The sequence below is a fragment of the Dama dama genome, chromosome 14 (assembly GCF_033118175.1).
Source record: "Dama dama isolate Ldn47 chromosome 14, ASM3311817v1, whole genome shotgun sequence".
Lineage (NCBI taxonomy): Eukaryota > Metazoa > Chordata > Mammalia > Artiodactyla > Cervidae > Dama > Dama dama.
The window spans coordinates 72,295,468-72,315,356 of record NC_083694.1 but is presented as its reverse complement, the minus strand read 5'-3'; the positions used below and the strand labels follow the sequence as shown (position 1 = coordinate 72,315,356).

Sequence of the window (19,889 nt, the reverse complement as noted above, 5' to 3'; positions counted from 1 at the left end):
TCAGACGGTAAAGAATCTGCCTACAATGCAGGGCACCCAGGTTCGATCCCAGGTTTGGGAAGATCCCTTGGAGAAGGGAATGGCAACCCACTCCATTATTTTGCCTGGAGAATTCCATGGACAGAGGAGCCTGGTGGGCTACAGTCCAGAGACTCTTTGGGATCACAAAGAGTCAGATACGACTGAGCAACTAACACTTTCTCACTTTCAAAGTTATTGTAAGATATTAGCTGTACATTATACTATATTTTATTTTATACCTAGTAGTTTGGACTTTAATTTTTTTCATTTAAAATCAATGAAAAAAATAGATATTAAAAATCCATGTCTAGTTTTCTAAACTTTAAAAAACAGACACATTTTCAGGTTGATTTTATATGGAGTGTGTGGTCACTCTCCCCATCAATAGCGTTTGTTTCTTCATTAGTTCCCCAGCAGAGTCTGGTCAGTCTTGTGTTTATTTAATCCTGTTTCTTTCTTTACTGACTGGTAACCAAAGGAATCCGAAGGGGTGGTAGTAATCATTAGTTTCAGTGGTGTTTTTCTGGCCTCACTGAACAATTTAGACCAATTTACGTTTTTTGATAAGTAACAACAGATTACTGGAATTTAATATATTTGACAAAGACTTTGCGCAAGTGAGAAACCAAGATATTTTGTCCTTGAATGTGAGAAAATCACTTGTTTGATTAACAAGAACAATGTTAAGAATTTCCTCAATAATGCTTACTATTTCTACAATCTACTTTAAAAGAATACTAAGGATTTTTGGTGTGTGTGTGTGTGTGTGTGTTTTTCCCCAGCTTTCAGATTTATTTTTTGAGAAGAAAATTAGCCTTTTAAAACACACATTGTCAGAGAATAGAGTACTTGTCTCACAGATTTTATGGAAATAGGTGTTTTCACTCTTAAAAGCACTAGAATTAAGAGAGACAATTAGCCTTTTAAAATATTTTTTGACAGGAATCTACCTAAGTTGTACCACCTGTTTCCCTGTTACCTTAAGCTGCTTCTTCAGGGACTTCCTGTTTGTGCCGAGCCCGTGGTTCCACGTTGTTATTCTGAGTGGCTCTCTCTCTCAGCCGTTTCTCCTCAGGGCGGCTCTGAGCGGCCCCCTGCCCCTTGTAGTGTAGCGGCTTCTGAAGTGACGCGGAGGAAAGCTCTGTGTGATTTCCCTTATATTGTATTTAGCAACCCCGAAAGCTGAAAGACTGATGACCCGAGACTTAAACACCGAGATTCTTCCTCGGCAGCTGTCCTTGTGAGCGCAGGCAGATGATCGCCTCAGAGCGCCGGTGTCCCCGCCGGGCGACGGCGGGCCCTGCTGCCGCGTGCTGGTCTCACGCCTCGCGTGGCAGCTCCCAGGCGCCTGATCGGTCCCGGCGCTCGGTCCCCAGGGCGGGCTGGCCTGACCTCTGGCCCGCCGGCCCCAAGCCCCCTGCCCCCTCGTCCACCCGCTTTGCCTGTTTCTTAGTAGAAGGGTGCGACTCAAGAGGCATAACGTAGATAAAAACCTGTAACAACCTAAGAAGGGCTGAAGATGAGCTCTTACTCCTCAACTGTCGCTGGAGACACTGACCTTTCTGTAGCTACTCTGAGGTTTTACGGCAGTTATTTTCTTTGTGGTTCAGAGGTTTAAAAACACGTTTTCTGCAGTGACACATGTTCCAGGATGCTAAATAGTTATCAGAGTAGTTGGTGTTTTTCTTTCCATTTTCTTAAATTCATTTTGGGAAATGCAATAAAACACTTTCCAGAATACCATGAATAATAACCAAGTGATAAATATGTGATTTCTACACAACCATTTTTAGTAGAGAAGTAAAAAGTGTATGAACTGATGAGAACTTTGAATAGAGAAGAAAACCTGTATGATAATCTGGATAAAGACATAATGTTTATTTTCTGTTGTTGATAGAATCTCCTTGAGATATAACTGAATAGAATAATTGGATTTTTTTTTCATCATTTTACAAGGGAAAGCTTAAAGTTTTTTTGGTCAGGCCATATACCATCTGAAACTCGTGCCCTTCAAGCACTGCAGACTGTTTTTATATGGTCTATTTTAGATAGATACATTTTGCTATAATCATTTCACAAGGTTAGAAAAATATTATTTTCCCCATATTTATTCTTCCAGAAAAGGTGCAGTGCAGTGCTGTACCTTTTCTGAAAGAATAGAGTAAGAGACATTTTTCAGAATAGTTGTTTTCTTGATATTTCTTTGAAATTAGGGAGAGACGTTAAATTCAAGACTGAATCCAGAGCTGGACGTTTTTGGCCTGATGCTGGTTAGGGATGCAGAGGTATCCGCTACTGCCATATCTCCTTGGGTAATACCTTTCTGATTTGGATTTACAACTAGAGAGTATTTTCAGAACATTCTGCAGGTTAATTGCAATAAAGTAAAATTTGCTATCAGTTAATACCGATGTCTAACAACTGTAGAAGAATCTTTTTTGTCCTCAAGATTCTTTATATTTCTAAATTTCCTTCTGGTTTTTTCCTTTCCTTATGTACTTTAAATATTATTTTAAGATAACCCTAATTGTGTAAAAGAGCCAGACTTTTACAAAACACCATAGACATAAATATTGAAAAATCAGTTTAAAAGACATAGGAATTTTGGATATCAAAATGTTATTTTTTTCCCCTCTGAAAGTAGTATTATAATGAAAGAATGCTTTAACATATTATCTTCTTATGTGAGTAAACAAAAAGTATCTAGTCTTAAAAATGCTAGTTACTATGTTCCTAAGAATTAGAGCATTTATTATTAATAGTTCTTACAATGAATTGCTTCTTTTACAACATTGCAGATAAATAAAATATGCCGGCTAAAATCTTGGAAATAACTAGTTTTTGGTGAATTTGGGTTTATGGATTTATTTTTGATCAGATATTCCTGATATCTTATTTTTATACATTCCAGGGAACTCAAAGTCATATCAGCAATGGGTGCATACAGTCAAGGTAATAATAAACCTTTACAGTTTTTGTTTTTTTTTTCTTTCACTTTAACGATATGGGAAAATGTTCAGTTCAGGTCTACTGTTTATATCTATGCTGTTTATGGGCAATATTTTAAATGTGTCTATTTTCTCACACTTTAACATTTTTATTTTTTGCTTATAGTTTGTTGCTGTTTATAAAGAAAATTTTTAAATGAAAAGCTTTTGTCTTTATATTTTTCAAGATAAATGGCTTTATTTGAAAAGCATGATTTTGCTGTCACATTATAATATATTCCAGAAGATGGAGTTAGATGGAGTGGTAGGGCTTGATGGGAATGTTATCATTTCTGGTAATGTGCTTTTGTTAACATGATTTTTTTTTAAACATAACTCTCTTTCGCAGATTGCGACTTTATTGCCGAACACTAAAACATTTGAGAAACAGTTGATTGTATATCTTTTTTATTAAGCTTTATATATATGTATATATACTGGTCACATTGCCTGCATCTGCCTAAACCACAAAGATGAAAGGATTGTGTTACACCAATTAAAAGAATAGAGGAGAATGTTTACATTTTGTATGGAGTTACTATAACATATATAAAAGCTTGAAACCATTTAACATGACATAATTTTGTAAGTCTTTCTTTAAGCTGTGAGAAAAGCTCTTAATTCTATATCATCAATAATGCTTGTTCTCAGGACAGTCGGGCCCCAAATTTTTAGGAGCACGTTTCTGTTTTTCCCTTGCAGAAAGGAGGCGCACTGTTCAACACGGCAATGACCAAAGCAAGCCCTGCTGTGCGAACGGCGTATAAGTTTGTGAGTGCTCTTTTGATGTTTAAAAATTCTGTTGATAAAATTTTATAACATTTTCCTAGATGACACACACGTAAATCTAGAATATTTTCTGTTTTCCTTTACATAAATTTAGAGTTAATATTGACCTAAGCAAACTCAGTTATTAAAATTGTATCATTGTCTAGGCAGGGTGTTTCTTTTATATGCTTTAAAAATTGTTCTTTGATTTCAAAGCTGTCAGCAAAATTGTGCCTTCAGATTGAAGCAGTCCATGATGAAGTGACAGTTTTAAAGACTTGTTTCTTTTATTTAGCAGCATACTTTAAATTCTCATTGTGTACTTGAGGCTTAACTAGAAAAATTTTTTAAAAATATAACAAGCTCTCTTGCCTCAAAGGTCGTCCTTTGACTTTCCAAAGTTAAAACTCCCCATTGATATCTCATGGCTTATAGTAAAACAATAACAACACCAGGAGCTACCACAGCAAGTAAATGATTAACAAAATGGGAGTCTCTCTGCTCTGATCACCGAGACCCTTCAGACCTGGCCCCTCCCATCCTGGATCATTTCCCTGAGGCCCCCAGCCCTGGTGTCTCCAGGTCTGAGATCCTTCTCGTTCCACGGGTGCAGGACGTTTTCTTCTGTGTCTTCATCCTTCACAATCTGTCCCTGCTGCCCGAGACATCCTTTCCTTGGCTTCTGTCCACCTGCTAAATAAATCCTACAGGTTTATTTTAGATTAGACATTCAGTCAGTTCAGTTCAGTTCAGTCACTCAGTCATGTCCGATTCTTTGCGACCCCATGAATCGTAGCACGCCAGGCCTCCGTGTCTATCACCAACTCCCAGAGTTTACTCAAACTCATGCCCATCGAGTCGGTGATGCCATCCAGCCATGTCATCCTCTGTCGTCCCCTTCTCCTCCTGCCCTCAATCCCTCCCAGCATCAGGGTCTTTTCCAGTGAGTCAACTCTTCACATGAGGTGGCCAGAGTATTAGAGTTTCAGCTTCAGCATCAGTGCTTCCAGTGAACACCCAGGACTGATCTCCTTCAGGATGGACTGGTTGTATCTCTTTGCAGTCCAGGGGACTCTCAAGAGTCTTCTCCAACACCACAGTTCAAAAGCATCAATTCTTCAGTGCTCAGCTTTCTTCACAGTCCAACTCTCATATTCATACATGACCACTGGAAAAACCATAGCCTTGACCAGACGGACCTTTGTTGGCAAAGTAATGTCTCTGCTTTTTAATATGCTTTCTAGGTTGGTCATAACTTTCCTTCCAAGGAGTAAGCATCTTTTAATTTCATGGCTGCAGTCACCATCTGCAGTGATTTTGGAGCCCCCAAAAATAAAGTCTGACACTCTTTCCACTGTCTTCCCATCTACTTCCCATGAGGTGATGGGACCAGATGCCATGATCTTAGTTTTCTGAATGTTAAGCTTTAAGCCAACTCTTTCACTCTCCTCTTTCACTTTCATCAAGAGGCTTTTTAGTTCCTCTTCACTCTCTGCCATAAGGGTGGTGTCATCTGCATATCTGAGGTTATTGATATTTCTCCCTACAATCTTGATTCCAACTTGTACTCTTCCAGCCCAGCGTTTCTCATGATGTACTCTGCATATAAGTTAAATAAACAGGGTGACAATATACAGCCTTGGCGTACTCCTTTTCCTATTTGGAGCCAGTCTGTTGTTCCATGTCCAGTTCTAACTGTTGCTTCGTGACCTGCATACAGATTTCTCAAGAGGCAGATCAGGTGGTCTGGTATTCCCATTTCTTTCAGAATTTTCCACAGTTTATTGTGATCCACACAGTCAAAGACTTTGGCATAGTCAATAAAGCAGAAATAGATGTTTTTCTGGAAATCTCTTGCTTTTTTGATGATCCAGTGGATGTTGGCAAGTTGATCTCTGGTTCCTCTGCCTTTTCTAAAACCAGCCTGGACATCTGGAAGTTCTCAGTTCATGTATTGTTGAAGCCTGGCTTGGAGAATTTTGAGCATTACTTTACTAGTGTGTGAGATGAGGGCAATTGTGCGGTAGTTTGAGCATTCTTTGGGATTGCCTTTCTTAGGGATTGGAATGAAAACTGACCTTTTCCAGCCCTGTGGCCACTGCTGAGTTTTCCAAATTTGCTGGCATATTGAGTGCAGCACTTTCACAGCGTCATCTTTTAGGATTTGAAATAGCTCAACTGGAATTCTATCACCTCCACTAGCTTTGTTCATAGTGATGCTTTCTAAGGCCCACTTGACTTCACATTCCAGGATGTCTGGCTCTAGGTGAGTGATCACATCATCGTGATTATCTGGGTCATGAAGATCTTTTTTGTACAGTTCTTCTGTGTATTCTTGCCACCTCTTCTTAATATCTTCTGCTTCTGTTAGGTCCATACCATTTCTGTCCTTTATCGAACCCATCTTTGCATGAAATGTTCCCTTGATATCTCTAATTTTCTTGAAGAGATCTCTAGTCTTTCCCATTCTGTTGTTTTCCCCTATTTCTTTGCATTGATGACTGAGGGAGGCTTTCTTATCTTTCCTTGCTATTCTTTGGAACTCTGCATTCAGATGGGAATATCTTTCCTTTTCTCCTTTGCTTTTCGCTTCTCTTCTTTTTACAGCTATTTGTAAGGCCTGCTTAGACAACCATTTTGCCTTTTTGCATTTCTTTTCCATGGGGATGGTCTTGATCCCTGTCTCCTGTACAATGTCACGAACCTTCGTCCATAGTTCATCAGGCACTCTGTCTATCAGATCTAGTCCCTTAAATCTATTTCTCACTTCCACTGTACAGGCATAAGGGATTTGATTTAGGTCATACCTGAATGGTCTAGTGCTTTTCCCTACTTTCTTCAGTTTAAGTCTGAATTTGGCAACAAGGAGTTCATGATCTGAGCCACAGTCAGCTCCCGGTCTTGTTTTTGCTGACTGTATAGAGCTTCTACATCTTTGGCTGAAAAGAATATAATCAATCTGATTTCAGTGTTGGCCATCTGGTGATATCCATGTGTAGAGTCTTCTCTTGTGTTGTTGGAAGAGGGTGTTTGCTATGACCAGTGGGTTCTCTTGGCAAAACTTTATTAGCCTTTGCCCTGCTTCATTCCGTACTCCAAGGCCAAATTTGCCTGTTACTCCAGGTGTTTCTTGACTTCCTACTTTTGCATCCCAGTCCCCTATAATGAAAAGGACGTCTTTTTTGGATGTTAGTTCTAAAAGGTCTTGTAGGTCTTCATAGAACTGTTCAACTTCAGCTTCTTCAGCGTTACTGGTTGGGGCATAGGCTTGGATTACCGTGATATTGAATGGTTTGCCTTGGAAATGAACAGAGATCATTCTGTCATTTTTGACATTAGTTCTCATCAAAAAAAGTTCCTCAGCCCCACCACAAGCCTTCTCTACCTTTTCTGTGCTTCCACGGGGCCTGTGGGCCTCCCTCCGTTTCAGCACTTGTGACTGTGCCTCTGTCTCTGTAGGAGACTCTTAGGAGCTGATTGAGATTCAGTACAACTTGCTTTGTGACCCTATGGACTGCAGCCCACCAGGCTCCTCTGCCCATGGGATTTCCCAGGCAAGAATGCTGGAGTGGGTTGCCATTTCCTTCTCCAGGGTATCTTCCCAACCCAGGGATCCAACCTGGGTCTCCTGCATCATTGCAGGAATTTCTTAAAGTCTAAACGTTTGCCCAAAAATAACCCGCTGCTGTGATGTGCTTTCTCTTTTCCTTCCCCATTTGTCAGGCCAGATTATGGCTAGGCAATGGCCATCTGATGGTCTCTGGTGTTTTTATAGCCTTGGAGGCAAAGTAGGGTAACTGCTAGCCTTTGGATGATCCCATGTGCAAACAGAGACTAATGCTTTCCCCACCTCATTCAGGTATAATAGTGGGTGGAATGGGTCCCTGAAAACAGAGCTTTAGATGACAGGTTCTTCTTTTTCTTTGTAACATGACAAGTTAGTAATTTTCACTCAGTGGGATCTCGTACACTTATCCCTTAAACTTGATGGAACTGCGCTGAGCAGACCCCCGTGTTGTCGTTTTCCAGGCCAAGAATCACGCAAAGCAGGGGATAAAGGAGGTGAAGAGCAAGCTCAGACACAAGGTGCGTCCAGCGCGTCTCGTTCCACCTGGATTCCTGTGTTAGTGTGAAGCTTATTCTGCACAAATCACATGGGGTTTATGTTTTTAATGACTTTGGAAATGTGCTTAGCCCTTTGTTCAAGGATGCATTTTTCATAACAAGCCCCATGGCAGCTATCTGCCATTCTATACGTACCCCCTGAACAATCTCTTTACCGTTTGCATATTTTATCACAGAGGTGCAGAGGGCTTCAAAGGTACTTTAACAGGATGTATGTCTTCATAAAGTTGATTGCCTTGATATCAAAATTGAAATTCTTGCTTCAAGCTGAGACTTTTTTTTTTTTAAAATGATGATCTCTGGTGCAGAATTAAGGCAGAAATGTCATCACTGGGCTTTACCAGCTCTTTCCAATAGTAGCCACTTTAAATTGAAGCATGTTCTTAATTTACAAAGGAGGTGTATTTGAATCTATGAATGTTGCATATATGTGAATAGGTATAGGTATGTATATATGTGTTTGAGTTGATTACATATTATATTTTTGAAGATTTTATCAGTTATGTTTTGAATTTCTACCTCTGAAGAGAAGAAACTATTTAAAACTTCCATTGTAGTAATGGAGCGTGAATGGGCTTCATATAAACTTTATTCAAATTGTTCAAAAAAGTCAGAGATTTTGGGAGTTTTTAATTCATTATATATAAAAATGCATTTTCTTCCTAAATAGCTCGTTTTAAACTTACACTCCAAGTGTTAATTTTGTTATTTGCACCTGTATCAGATACTATCTATTAATTGGAAAACCTTAGTAATAAAATGAGTACTTTAGAATAACCACTTGAGGATCTCTTTGCGTGTAGGAAAATGAGGATGACTTTGGGACTTGTTCCGGTTTGGTGCAATACACGCCCATTTACACGTTACATGGCGAGAGGGGAGGAAACCTAGCCAGACGGAAGATTTCCCAGGTGAGAGGATTCACCCTCCTGTCTCCCAGAGTCTGATATTATGTTAATTAAGCTTTCCCAGGCGAGAGGATTCACCCTCCTGTCTCCCAGAGTCTGATATTATGTTGATTTCAGTGATTTCTTCAGGAACAATTTTGGACCCACTGATTTTTTTTTTAATCATATGGTAAGAAATTCTCCTGATGATGGTCACTATGAGCAGGCAGAGTCTGGACAGGTGCAAGGGGCCTGTGAGTCCTGGGTCCAGGTACCACTCCACGCCCATCACTGGGTCATGGCCTCATGGTGAGTGGGGGGAGACAGGGCCGTGTGCGGGTGCGCAGCAGCGGGGGCAGCTTAATGACGGCTTCCTTAACTACAAAGTAAGGTGAAGCTCATACATGGGGATCTGACTGCTATAGTACTCTGTAGAAATTAGAACATGGAGTAATGTATGTCTGTCTTTTTCTCAAGTTAGATGTTTCGTTTGCTGTAAGTAGTTTAAAGCTTCTGCTTCCACCTAATGCTACTTCACATACTATCCTTAAGTAGGAATGTGTCCGGGATCAGAGCTGTGTGTGTGTCTGATTTTGCATCATAAGTGTGCTTCTGTAGGATTTTAAGAAGCAGAAATTGCACACACCTCATACTTTAAGTGGTCTTAGAAAACTGCCTTTTGAAAGGAGTTTGTGAGTAGACTAAAGTTAAGAAACCACTGAACTGGGAGCAGCCGCAACGCTTCATCTATCACAGCCACCAGTTTACACACGAGGAAGCTGACGCCGAGTGGTCACGCCGCTTGCCCGACGTGCCGGGCGTCCCCCTCCATGCGCAGGTGGCTCCCCTGGCCGCACAGACTCGGCGCGGGTCCTGCGTCTTCAGGGACGGGGAAGGGCCGCGAGGCTGTGCTCTAGAACCTCCGCCCTTGTAAAGACGACCCGTTCGGTCAGCCATTCAACAGCTGTTATGTATCAGGTACTTTTCTAGGTATTTTGGAAAAACTTAAGAGTTCTTTGCTTTAAGGGGCTGTTTTTATAACATACAAAATGTCTTCTCTATGATTTATCTGTTTGTTAAGCTTACATTTTCATACGTTAGTCTTGCTCAATTGCAGTGTATTGGCAGTGAATGCTGGTTGTATGACCTGAAGCAAGCCTTTCAGTGAAATAATTATCTTACAAGAGGAAGAGCCTTTTCTGGTTCTCCCTGTTAACTGGAATACATTTATAAACTTGTAAATTAATGGTGGATTTGCAATCAGTTTCTTAATTCTTCTCCCATCATTAGAATGTTCACTTCCCATTTGTCTGTTCTCAAACTTTGATAGCTTAAAAACTTAACCAAAATGTTTACTGCTTTAATGTTCAAGCACTTAGATCATATGTATATTTATGTGTGCGCGCGCATGTGTGTATATATATACGTGTGTGTGTGTGTATATATATATATAAAGCATGATAGATAGATTTTTAAATTCTTTGATTTCTTTAGTGATCTATTGGTTGTTCAGTAGCATGTTGTTTAGCCTCCACGTTTGTGTTTTTTATAGTTTTTTCCTGTAATTTATTTTTAATCTCAACAGTGTTGTGATCAGAAAACATGCTTGATGTGATTTCAGTCGTCTTAACTTTCCCAAGGCCTGCCTTGTGGGCCAGCGCATGGTCAGTCATAGAGCACATTGCATCTGCACTTGAGAAGAACGTGCTTTTGGATGGAATGCTTTTATTTATACTTTAGACCACTTGGTCTAATGCATCATTTAAGGTTGATTTTCTGCCTGGATGTTCTGCCCATTGATGAAAGTAGGGTGCTGAAGTCCCCCACTATTACTATGTTACTATCGCTTTCTCCCTTCAAGGTTGTTACTATTTTCCTTATATATTGAGGTGCTCCTGCATTGGGTGCATATATATTTACAATTGTTTTATCTCCTTCTTGAATTGATCCCTTGATCATTATGTAGTATCTTTTTCTTTTTTAAACCTTGCAACTTTAACCTTTTTTTTAACTTTACAACCTTAAACCTTACAACTTTATTTTAAAGTCTGTTTTGTCTGATACGAGAATGGCTAATACAGCTTTCTTTTGATTTCCATTTGCATGGAACACCTTCTTCCATCCCCTCACTTTCAATCTGTATGTGTCCCTAGGTCTGAGGTGAGTGAGTCTCTTGTAGCTAGCATATATACAGGTCTTGTATTTGTATGCGTTCAGACAGTCCGTGTCTTTTGGTTGGACCATTTGGTCTGTTTACAGTTCAGGTAATTACTGATATGTGTCTCCCTATTGCCATTAAGCATTTCAGGTTCATTTTTGTAGGTCTTTTTCCTTCTCTTCCTCTTTTGTTCTCTTCTCTTCTAGCTTGATGACCATCTTGAGTGTTGCGTTTGGGTTGCTTTTACTTTTTTGTGTGTGTATCTATTGTAATTTTGAGGCTTGTTGCTCCCATGAGGTGTTGATATAGCAGTTTATATATGTGCAAGGTTGTTTTGAGTTGCTGGTCTTTTACCAGCCTAGAGTTCTTTAGCATTTGTTGCAAAGTTGGTTTGGTGGTGCTGAATTCTCTTACCTTTTGCTTGTCTGTAAAGCTTTGATTTCTCCATCATCTCTGAATGAGAGCCTTGCTGGGTAGAGTATTCTTGGTTGTAGGTTCTTCCCTTTCATCACTTTAAATATATCGTGCCACTCCCTTCTGGCCTGCAGAGTTTCTCCTAAAACTCAGCTGATAACCTTATGGGAGTTCCTTTGTATATTATTTGTTGTTTTTCCCTTGTTGCTTTTAATATTTTTTTGTCTTTCATTTTTGTAAATTCAATTACTGTGTGTCTCGGCATGTTCATTGGATTTATCCTGCTGGGGACTATGTGCGCTTCCTGGACTTTGTTGTGAAAAAAATATGGGAATCTTTGTTAACTGTACCATGCTTTAAGATAAAAAGAAAATATTTAAATTGGAGGGATGCCTATCTTAAATAACAGTTTTAAATTAAGAAAATTACCTTTGGCTTCTCATATTTAATTTTTAAAATCTTTGGGTTTTTTTAACATGGCATATTTTTATGATAATTTAATTAGAAAATATGTTAATGATTTCTGTTTTTGTTTTCTTTGAATTCCTAGAGACACAGTTTCTGATAAGAGAAAATTATATTAAGTTATAGAAAACTTTACAGGATAATAAGTTATATTCATTGCATATTCACCTTGAATCATCACGGCTTTTATCATAGTATCATTACTGCAGTTATCTCCTTTCGCTAATTGGCATTTTATGATTTTCAGGCAGACATGACATGACATGATGACTTTAACAAGAATTAAAAGAAGTAGGGCTTGTTCTTTTAAGAATTATAGTTTTATTTTCCTTCTTGGTATGTAAGAATTTGTTAAGCCAGCATATTTAGATTTATTGTGCAGATGCTGATAACGTCTGAATAACTACCTTTATGAGTGATAAATATGAGTGTCAGGTAATGTGTGCAGCCAGTGTATATATATGTATCTGTCCCATTTTATAAGTAGATACATATATCTCTGTATATGTATTTTCACAGCTAAATTTTTTGAGTTTATATTTCTAAACATTTGCAGCCCAGTATTTATTATAATTTAACCTTTTGGTTGTATTTTTCTGTAATTGAAATTTGATTGTTCAGTTTTAGATTCACACACTTAACAAAAGAGGTAAATTTTGAGCCCTTTGGCAGTTTTTTCCCTGGTTACTTTCCCCCCTTACTATTTTTTCCTCATAGCTGCCAGAATGCATGTTTTCTTGCAGTACTGATTTTACTTCTCTGAGCTGATAGTTATAGTGCTCTGAGATGATAGCCAACTTGTGGTCAGCAGCTTATTTATAAAAGCAGACCATGGTACACTCCAGTTGAAACTGTCGTCCAGCCCTGGTCTGAATTCTCTGTCTAATCTCATAGCATTAGGAAACACACACAACCACACGTGGAATAAGACAGCAGCAGAGCGTGTATCATGAGGAGCTTCCTGTTCCTTAGGACAGCCAAGCTCAGGAGCACGTGGGCCCCGGGCAGGATTCGCGTGAGAGGCCTGGGAGAGCGGTCAGGACAGTGCCTGACCCCTGCCCCCGTCCCTCTCTGTCTCCATCTCATCCGTTCAGTGCTCTGCCCATTTGATCACCGTGCATTCTGTGGATCAGCTTTCTCAGCTTCTCTGCCCTGTCACTGAGCTTGCAAGCCTTCAGTTCACACAACTACTGGAAATGGACCACAGTTCCCAAGTCCATGTTCTTGTTGAAGAGTGTAATCAAGCGCATGAAGGGCAGGCATTAGGCTTTGGCTCCATCTACCCTCACTGTTGAGGGATGGGATGGGGGGAGACCATGTTACCAGGGGTGCTGGGAGGGTGTCTGTGAACAGAGAAGGGGTGTTAAGGATTGTGACAGTATCTCAAGGGATTTTCGCTATTTCTAATTGCTTTATAATGCTATTTTCCAAAAAGTCATCTTTACAAAGAAAGAAAAAAGAACCATCTATATTTTGGGGTCGTTAGAGGCTGGATCTTTGTCCCACAAACCCGAGGCTTGGTTAAGGTCAAGGTCAGCCTACCTGATGGGCTGCTGTGGCCTCCATTCTCCCAGGAGACGGGCCACGCACACAAACAAAAGGACCGTAGGGTACAGTATTTGCATTTTGGACACAGACATCTGGAGGGAGCGGGCACCGTCTGCTGCCTTCTCTTTGTGGTCTGATAACGCAGAAGCTTCCTCAGTTCACTTTTTGGAGATAATCCAGCCTCATTGATGTAATCAAAATATGATGCAGTATCTCGTGAAAGAGACAGAAAGCTGATGCTAGAATCATGTGTGTGTTACTCTGTGATGATTCCCAAACCATCACCTCTCTCACTCCGGGCCCTCCAAGTTGTAACATTCAGATCTGAGCTCGTTAAGACTCTCAGTTAAATACAGAAGCAGTTCTGAGAATGGTTAGACGTGGTTAAAGAAAGAATCTAGATATAAGTAAATATGTGAGAGACACTAATGTTTATCTCCTTATTTATATTCTACCTATTCCCAACAGTAGATTAACATCTTACAAAGAATCGTGGAATAAAGAATTAAAATTCACTTAGATAAGATTCACTGCAGTGACAAAGTGTAGTAGGGAGCTAAGCCCCTTTCCTGTGCTTAGCCTCTGACATGAACAACAGAAAAAAGCCCACCGCTCCCGTGATTCATAACACACACAGGTTTAGAACGCCTTCGAGCAGGCTCACGCCATCCGGGGACCTGGGACCGGATGCTCACAGCGGGGAGGACGTACCTGGGGAGCCCGGCATGTTTGGGGAGACAGGGTCCCGTGCAGCCTCGTGATGGGCGGGGCTCAGGCTCATCAGAGCCTCCCTCGGAAACACCCCCGCCCCCGCCCCGCCCAGCTTCCCGGCCTCCGCTTAAAGACGCGGAAAGGCTGCAAGCCGAAACACCCTGTTGTAGAATGCACTCTGTCCTCCCTTCTGTGCCACCTCTCTCTCCTGTTAGTCCTGGCCTGTGCCCGGGCTGCCTCTTCCATTTGAGTGTTCACGTGACCAGGTTCTCTTAAGACTGGCTGGGTAGTAAATTCAGGTACCTGAAAGCAAGATTCCCTAGAGACCTGTGGGATTTGGTGATCCAGATAATTTTGATGTTTTTACTGCAGCTTCCCAAACCTGAGTTGTTACAGAGTTGAAATAATATTGAAGTGCGCTAGAGCAGCCTTGGAAAACAGGAAGAACAGAAGTGGTTCCTTGGTTAGCAGAATGTGTCTGTGCGTTTGTGTGTACAACAGGATTAGTTTAAAACTCCCAACAATCCAAGCAGAGTGGGAACTATTCCCCATGATTTTTCAGATTTAGAAACTGGGAGCAGAGAGGTTAGGAAATGTGCCCAAAGTTCTACAGTATTCAATAGCAGAGTTGTTGTTCTGTTGCTGTCGTGTCTGACTCTTTCCAACCTCACGGACCGCAGCACGCCAGGCTTCCCTGTCCTTCACTGTCTCCCAGAGTGTGCACAAACTCATGTCCGTTGAGTCAGTGATGCCATCCAACCATCTTGTCCTCTGGATGGAAAAGCAGACGGACTGATTCTGGAACGTGAGCCCCTGGCCACGCCTCTCCTGCCTTCAAATGGAGAGGTTGCTCGCAGAGGAGGAGCTGTTAGAGACGGGGGTAGAGACCTTCCAGCCAGAAAGACTTGACTCTGAGAAAGGTACTGGCACGGAGCATGGAGCCAAACACAACTCTGCAACTCCATGGACTGCAGTCCACCAGGCTCCTCTGGCCATGGGCTTCTCCAGGAAGAACGCTGGAGTGAGTTGCCCTTTCCTCCTCCGGGGATCCTCCCACCCAGAGATCCAACCTCTGCCTCTTGCGTCTCCTGATTTAGCAGGTGGATTCTTCCACCATTGCGCCATCTGGGAAGCCCCAAGCCTTAGTTTCTGCATTTGTGAAATGACAGTAATGATACATGCTATCTTCCTAGGATGCTGTGGCCATCATAGATGGTGTATATAGAGTATCTGCCACACAAGAGGCACTGCGCAGTCGGCAGCTGTCCATTCGTACACAGACTTGCTCATTGAGCTTCAGGTCTTTCAGAGCAGTGGTACATCTGACTCCTCTCTCGGTTACTCCCAGAGTCACTAACAATCCTGCAGTCACTGTGGACCCTGAGATTGTCTGTCTTCATTCTAACTAGAGATGCCCTTAGATCCCAGTTCATGATTTGGAAAGATACACAGCTTTTTACTTATTTATATATTTTAACCAAGAAATCTCTTGGCTTGTAAGTTCCTAAGACGTTACGTGTCATTTTATTGTCAGATTATCAATACAAAGAATGTGGACCTGACTCGTCCACTCCTAGCCTATTTGCTTATCCATTTGAGAAGTCAGTCTCGACTATATGAAGAACTTCATGTTTCCAGTTTTCTAGCTAGACTTGTGTAACTGCAACACTTTATCTTCATTCATTTTTCAGAAGAGGAAAATGAGATTTGGGTCATTTAAATTCTAAGAATGTATTTTAAAGTAAAAAAAAAATCAATTTTTATAATCTGTGTGCTGTAGAGAAGAGCAGAAACTGAAAATGTGTGTTGTTTAAAGCTTCTGTTACTTAGCTTAATTTTGAAATGGATTGTGAGTCTGAACCTACTCCCAGCAAACAGTAATTTGTGTGTTGGTCTGCTAATTAGTAGGGTTATTTCCCGTTTTGTTGATGAGGATTAAATAAATGTCAAGGGTACAGCCATGGAGCTCTCCCAATTAGGCTTCCCGTTTGTGAAACCCAGCCCTCTTCCCTTTTGTGTGCAGATGACAGTTCGGGCAGCAGCCCCAGCCTAACAGGGCTCCAGGGAGAGCCTCCTCTGGCTTTACTGAGAACAGGCCCAGTCATGTCCAGGGAGAATACGGCCACAGTCAGGGCGCGGAGCCGCGCTGTTCTTCACTGCAGACCTGCCTCCTTTCATCCGCTTCATTTTAGAACAAAACACTGCAGACTTATCGAACAATGTCTAGGCCAAGTCTGTCATCTACAATTACGTTCTAAAGTGCTGGCTTGTAAAAATGTATTGGAATTTTCTAAGAATGAGAAATTAAGTCATATGCAAAATTTATATGAACCTAAGATACTGCTCCATATTTAATAACATTAGCCATTTTTAACTTCTCCAATCATCGTAACGTCTGTTGTCCGTGTGCCTCACAGGTGTGTGTGTGCGCGCGCACACACACACACACACACACACACACACACACGACACCAGCCCAGTGAACGGTGAGCAGGAGTGTTGCTGTGTGACGCCTCAACCTTAACAGATGGATGGCCCTAAGCAAGCAAAACCAGCACAGTAAAATCAAGTGCAAGTGGAGGGTTGAGGCTTTCTGTTGTTCAGCCCCATTAAAACCCTGGCACATGTATCACTCTTAACTATTTCACGTCTGGACCGAGTGGCAGTCCCCTCAGGTTTGTTTTCAGCCTATCTAATTAATTTTGTAAGAGCTGCTTCAGGAAATATGAATGGAAGGTTATTTTTGCATTTGTACTATAAGCTGTGTGACTGTTGACAAATACCCACAATTGGAGTGCAGTCAAGACTTAAACCCAAACACAGTGTTTACAAATACAAATACACTCAACCGTTGTAATTCCTCCTAATAGGACCAGCTACTATTAAATTAGCAGCCACTTACTCTGTTTTTCAAATACATTCACAAACAGACTAGTAGTCCGAGATAGGAAAAGTTCTTTTGAGTGTGGAAATAAGGAAGATGTTAATGCCATACTATACAGTCTACATGATTTTCCGTTTTTTTTCCCCATTATATAAGGTGATAACGTACACTTCAAACGCAATTGCTGTCTTTTTGAGTCTTTATGTTTTTATTGGTTTGTAAATCTTCCTGGTGGATTTGGAATACAGCGCAGCAGCAGTGAGCCCATTTTATAATTGATGAGTAATGTAACCTCATCTTTAAAGAATGTGCTTAGAAGTTACATATGCCTTTCTGGCCTGTGGAGACTTGCAGGTAAGGCATTTCAAAGCCACATTTCAGTTGAATGGGAATTTAAACCCCCATGTGTAAGCATGTTTTAAATATGAGCAGTCAGGGGGTTTACATCTTACACAGAGTAAATCTCATGTTTTAAAATCCTGCCAATGAAATCGTTTCTGTGAAATTAACAGGAAAAAATAAAAACTTAGATGCTCTTGCTTATTAGTTCCTAAGCTTAATGAATGGTGGGATATCCACACGTAGTAGGGTGTGGCTTATATTGTGTTTATGACACAGTTTTCATCATTGAAATTTAGTAGAACCCAGGGATAAAATCAGTGTAATTACGGACAGTGTCTCTTGCTCAGGTGACATAATAGATTTCAGAAAATGACACACTTGTTGGGATCTTTGGAAAATACAGTCCATTGAATAGCTTTGCTTTATTGGTCAAGAAAGAAATGGCAGAGTCAACTGGCTTAGAGGGAAGTAGCCTCTTGCTTCTTATGGGCAAGAAAAAAGAGACTGTAAATCACAATGTGAAGGATAATTGTGACCTCAGGGGAAGGAACTAGGTTGTGAAGGAGGAGGGCCAGATATTTGGAAAAAATACTTAGGATAAATCTTACAAAGAAATAAAATAAGTTTAACCAAATCATGTTAAGCCAGAAAAACCATTAATTTTTTGTTTTTAGCACTCTGTTTACTTTGGTTCAGTACTGAGAATTCTGTTACTGTGATTAAGCTAAAATGTTGAATTAAAGTGATCAGAAAGGATTAGAGAAGTATTAAAGTCTGAGAGTTTCAAATGATAAAATATTTTTAAAAAATAGCTCGTGTGTTTCTACTAAAAGATGCCCATAAGAAGTACTGCCTACATGAATCATGGCTTAGCAGTCTTTGTCCAAAAGTTACTCTTTCACATAGCATCTATTTGGTCTAGTTTATACTAATGTCACTAATCTATAAAATTGATCTTTTAAGTTCAGTTTGAAAATTTGGGTACCCTATTGTTGATTTAAAGAAAGTTATTTTTCTCTGTTGTTTTCTGTTGAAATAATATTAATTTTGAACATGTCAAATTTGATTACAGTTAACATCTGTGCCCCCACCCTCACCCCCAAAACCTCAGTTATGGGTGACAAGGGTGCCCTCTAGTGAGTTCATGTAATATTTTCTTTCCTTGAAGAAGATGGTTGCATAAGACATAAGTTTATAATTATAAGATCTGCCTCTCTCTTTTGGAGAGATAATGGAATACACATTTGAAAATCTTATATTGTCATAAAATTGTTCAAGAACATTATCCTTTCAAAGAAATAATTCAAAAACCAACTCCTTCTTTCACCAACTGGCCAGGACTTCATTTCTAAAATGAACAATGCCTAGTGTATTATAAAGACTTAGATGACAGGGTTCCCTGTATTCTATGAGATCTTTTTATGTTAAAATGTACCTTTTTAATGTTATAATTTTACTCTTCAGATTTATTGCCAAAATTGGCTGTGTCACTTGTCACAAAGTCTTGAGACAAAAACAAAGATACGTAAATTTATCTTGAGCTTAATCTTAAATTGAGCTTCCCTCGTGGCTCAGATGGTAAACAGTCCACCTGCCAATGCAAGAGACGTGGGTTTGATACCTGGGTCAGAGAGATCCCCTGGAGAAGAAAGTGAAATCCCATTCCAGTATTCTTGCCTAGAGAATTCCATGGACAGAGGATCCTGGTGGGCTACAGTCCATAGGGTCACAAAGGTTGAACACCACTGAGAGACTAACACTTTCACTTCCAGGACCATTCTAGACTTCACATCCGTAATCACACCATTAAGATCTCTCTGTTCCGTTTAACTCTTTTCTTGTGAATCTTTAATTGTTTTAAAGGCTTCTGGTGAAAATGACGACAGCTATCTATTCCAAATTTTATAGACAGATTCTTATTTTTTTCCTAAGCATCCTGCGATACAGAAATGGTGGTTGTCTTCCCATTTTGTGTGTAAGAACCGCTTTTCGGGTTGGTCAGAGATCAGTGTTAGTGTCGATGAAAGGAAAAGCCAGTCTTGTCTTTGTAGGGGTTCCTGCTGTTGCCGGGTAGCATCCCCAGGAGAGAGAGACTGTCAGGAGTGTCAGTAGCTGTGCAGCTTCAGAGTACTATGGAACCCGATGATAACTGGAGCTGGGTTTGTGTCCATTGCACATGGTTCTGTTTCCTGGCGCAGAACATAAAATACTAGCATAGTAGATAAATATCTTAACGAGTTACACAGCAGGACTCCCTTCTCTCCAAGTTCTGCAGGGTCTTTGCAGCACTCAGGTCTAACCCTGGCGATTGTGCCGTGCTCTCATCCCTCTTGGCCTTCGTCAGGCTCTGACATTTGTAAAATAACACTTTTGAAACCCAGACAGAATTGCACTTTCTCTTCAGAGTCTTGCCGCCCTCAATCCTGAAACCGTTTGGTGACTGCACACATCCACGCACATTGATGCTTACTGTATGCAGATACAGTAACCTGAAAAATATAGTCCAGCTATAGTTATTTTATAAATTAGATATTTTACTCCTTCACTATGTACTTTTTACAAACATAGTTTATTAAGGT

General features: G+C 40.5%; 1 protein-coding gene across 7 annotated transcripts in view; it reads left to right on the top strand.

Annotated features, from left to right (window-relative positions):
• The window catches only part of DENND1B (DENN domain containing 1B), a 267,912-nt gene that overhangs the window by 221,830 nt on the left and 26,193 nt on the right, over window positions 1-19,889 (top strand). For all 7 annotated transcript variants that reach the window (XM_061161076.1, XM_061161073.1, XM_061161077.1 and 4 more), the window contains 4 exons: window positions 2,933-2,973; window positions 3,711-3,779; window positions 7,806-7,862; window positions 8,705-8,812. In XM_061161076.1, the coding sequence (XP_061017059.1) occupies window positions 2,933-2,973; window positions 3,711-3,779; window positions 7,806-7,862; window positions 8,705-8,812 (275 nt within the window). The remainder of the gene's footprint in view (window positions 1-2,932; window positions 2,974-3,710; window positions 3,780-7,805; window positions 7,863-8,704; window positions 8,813-19,889) is intronic.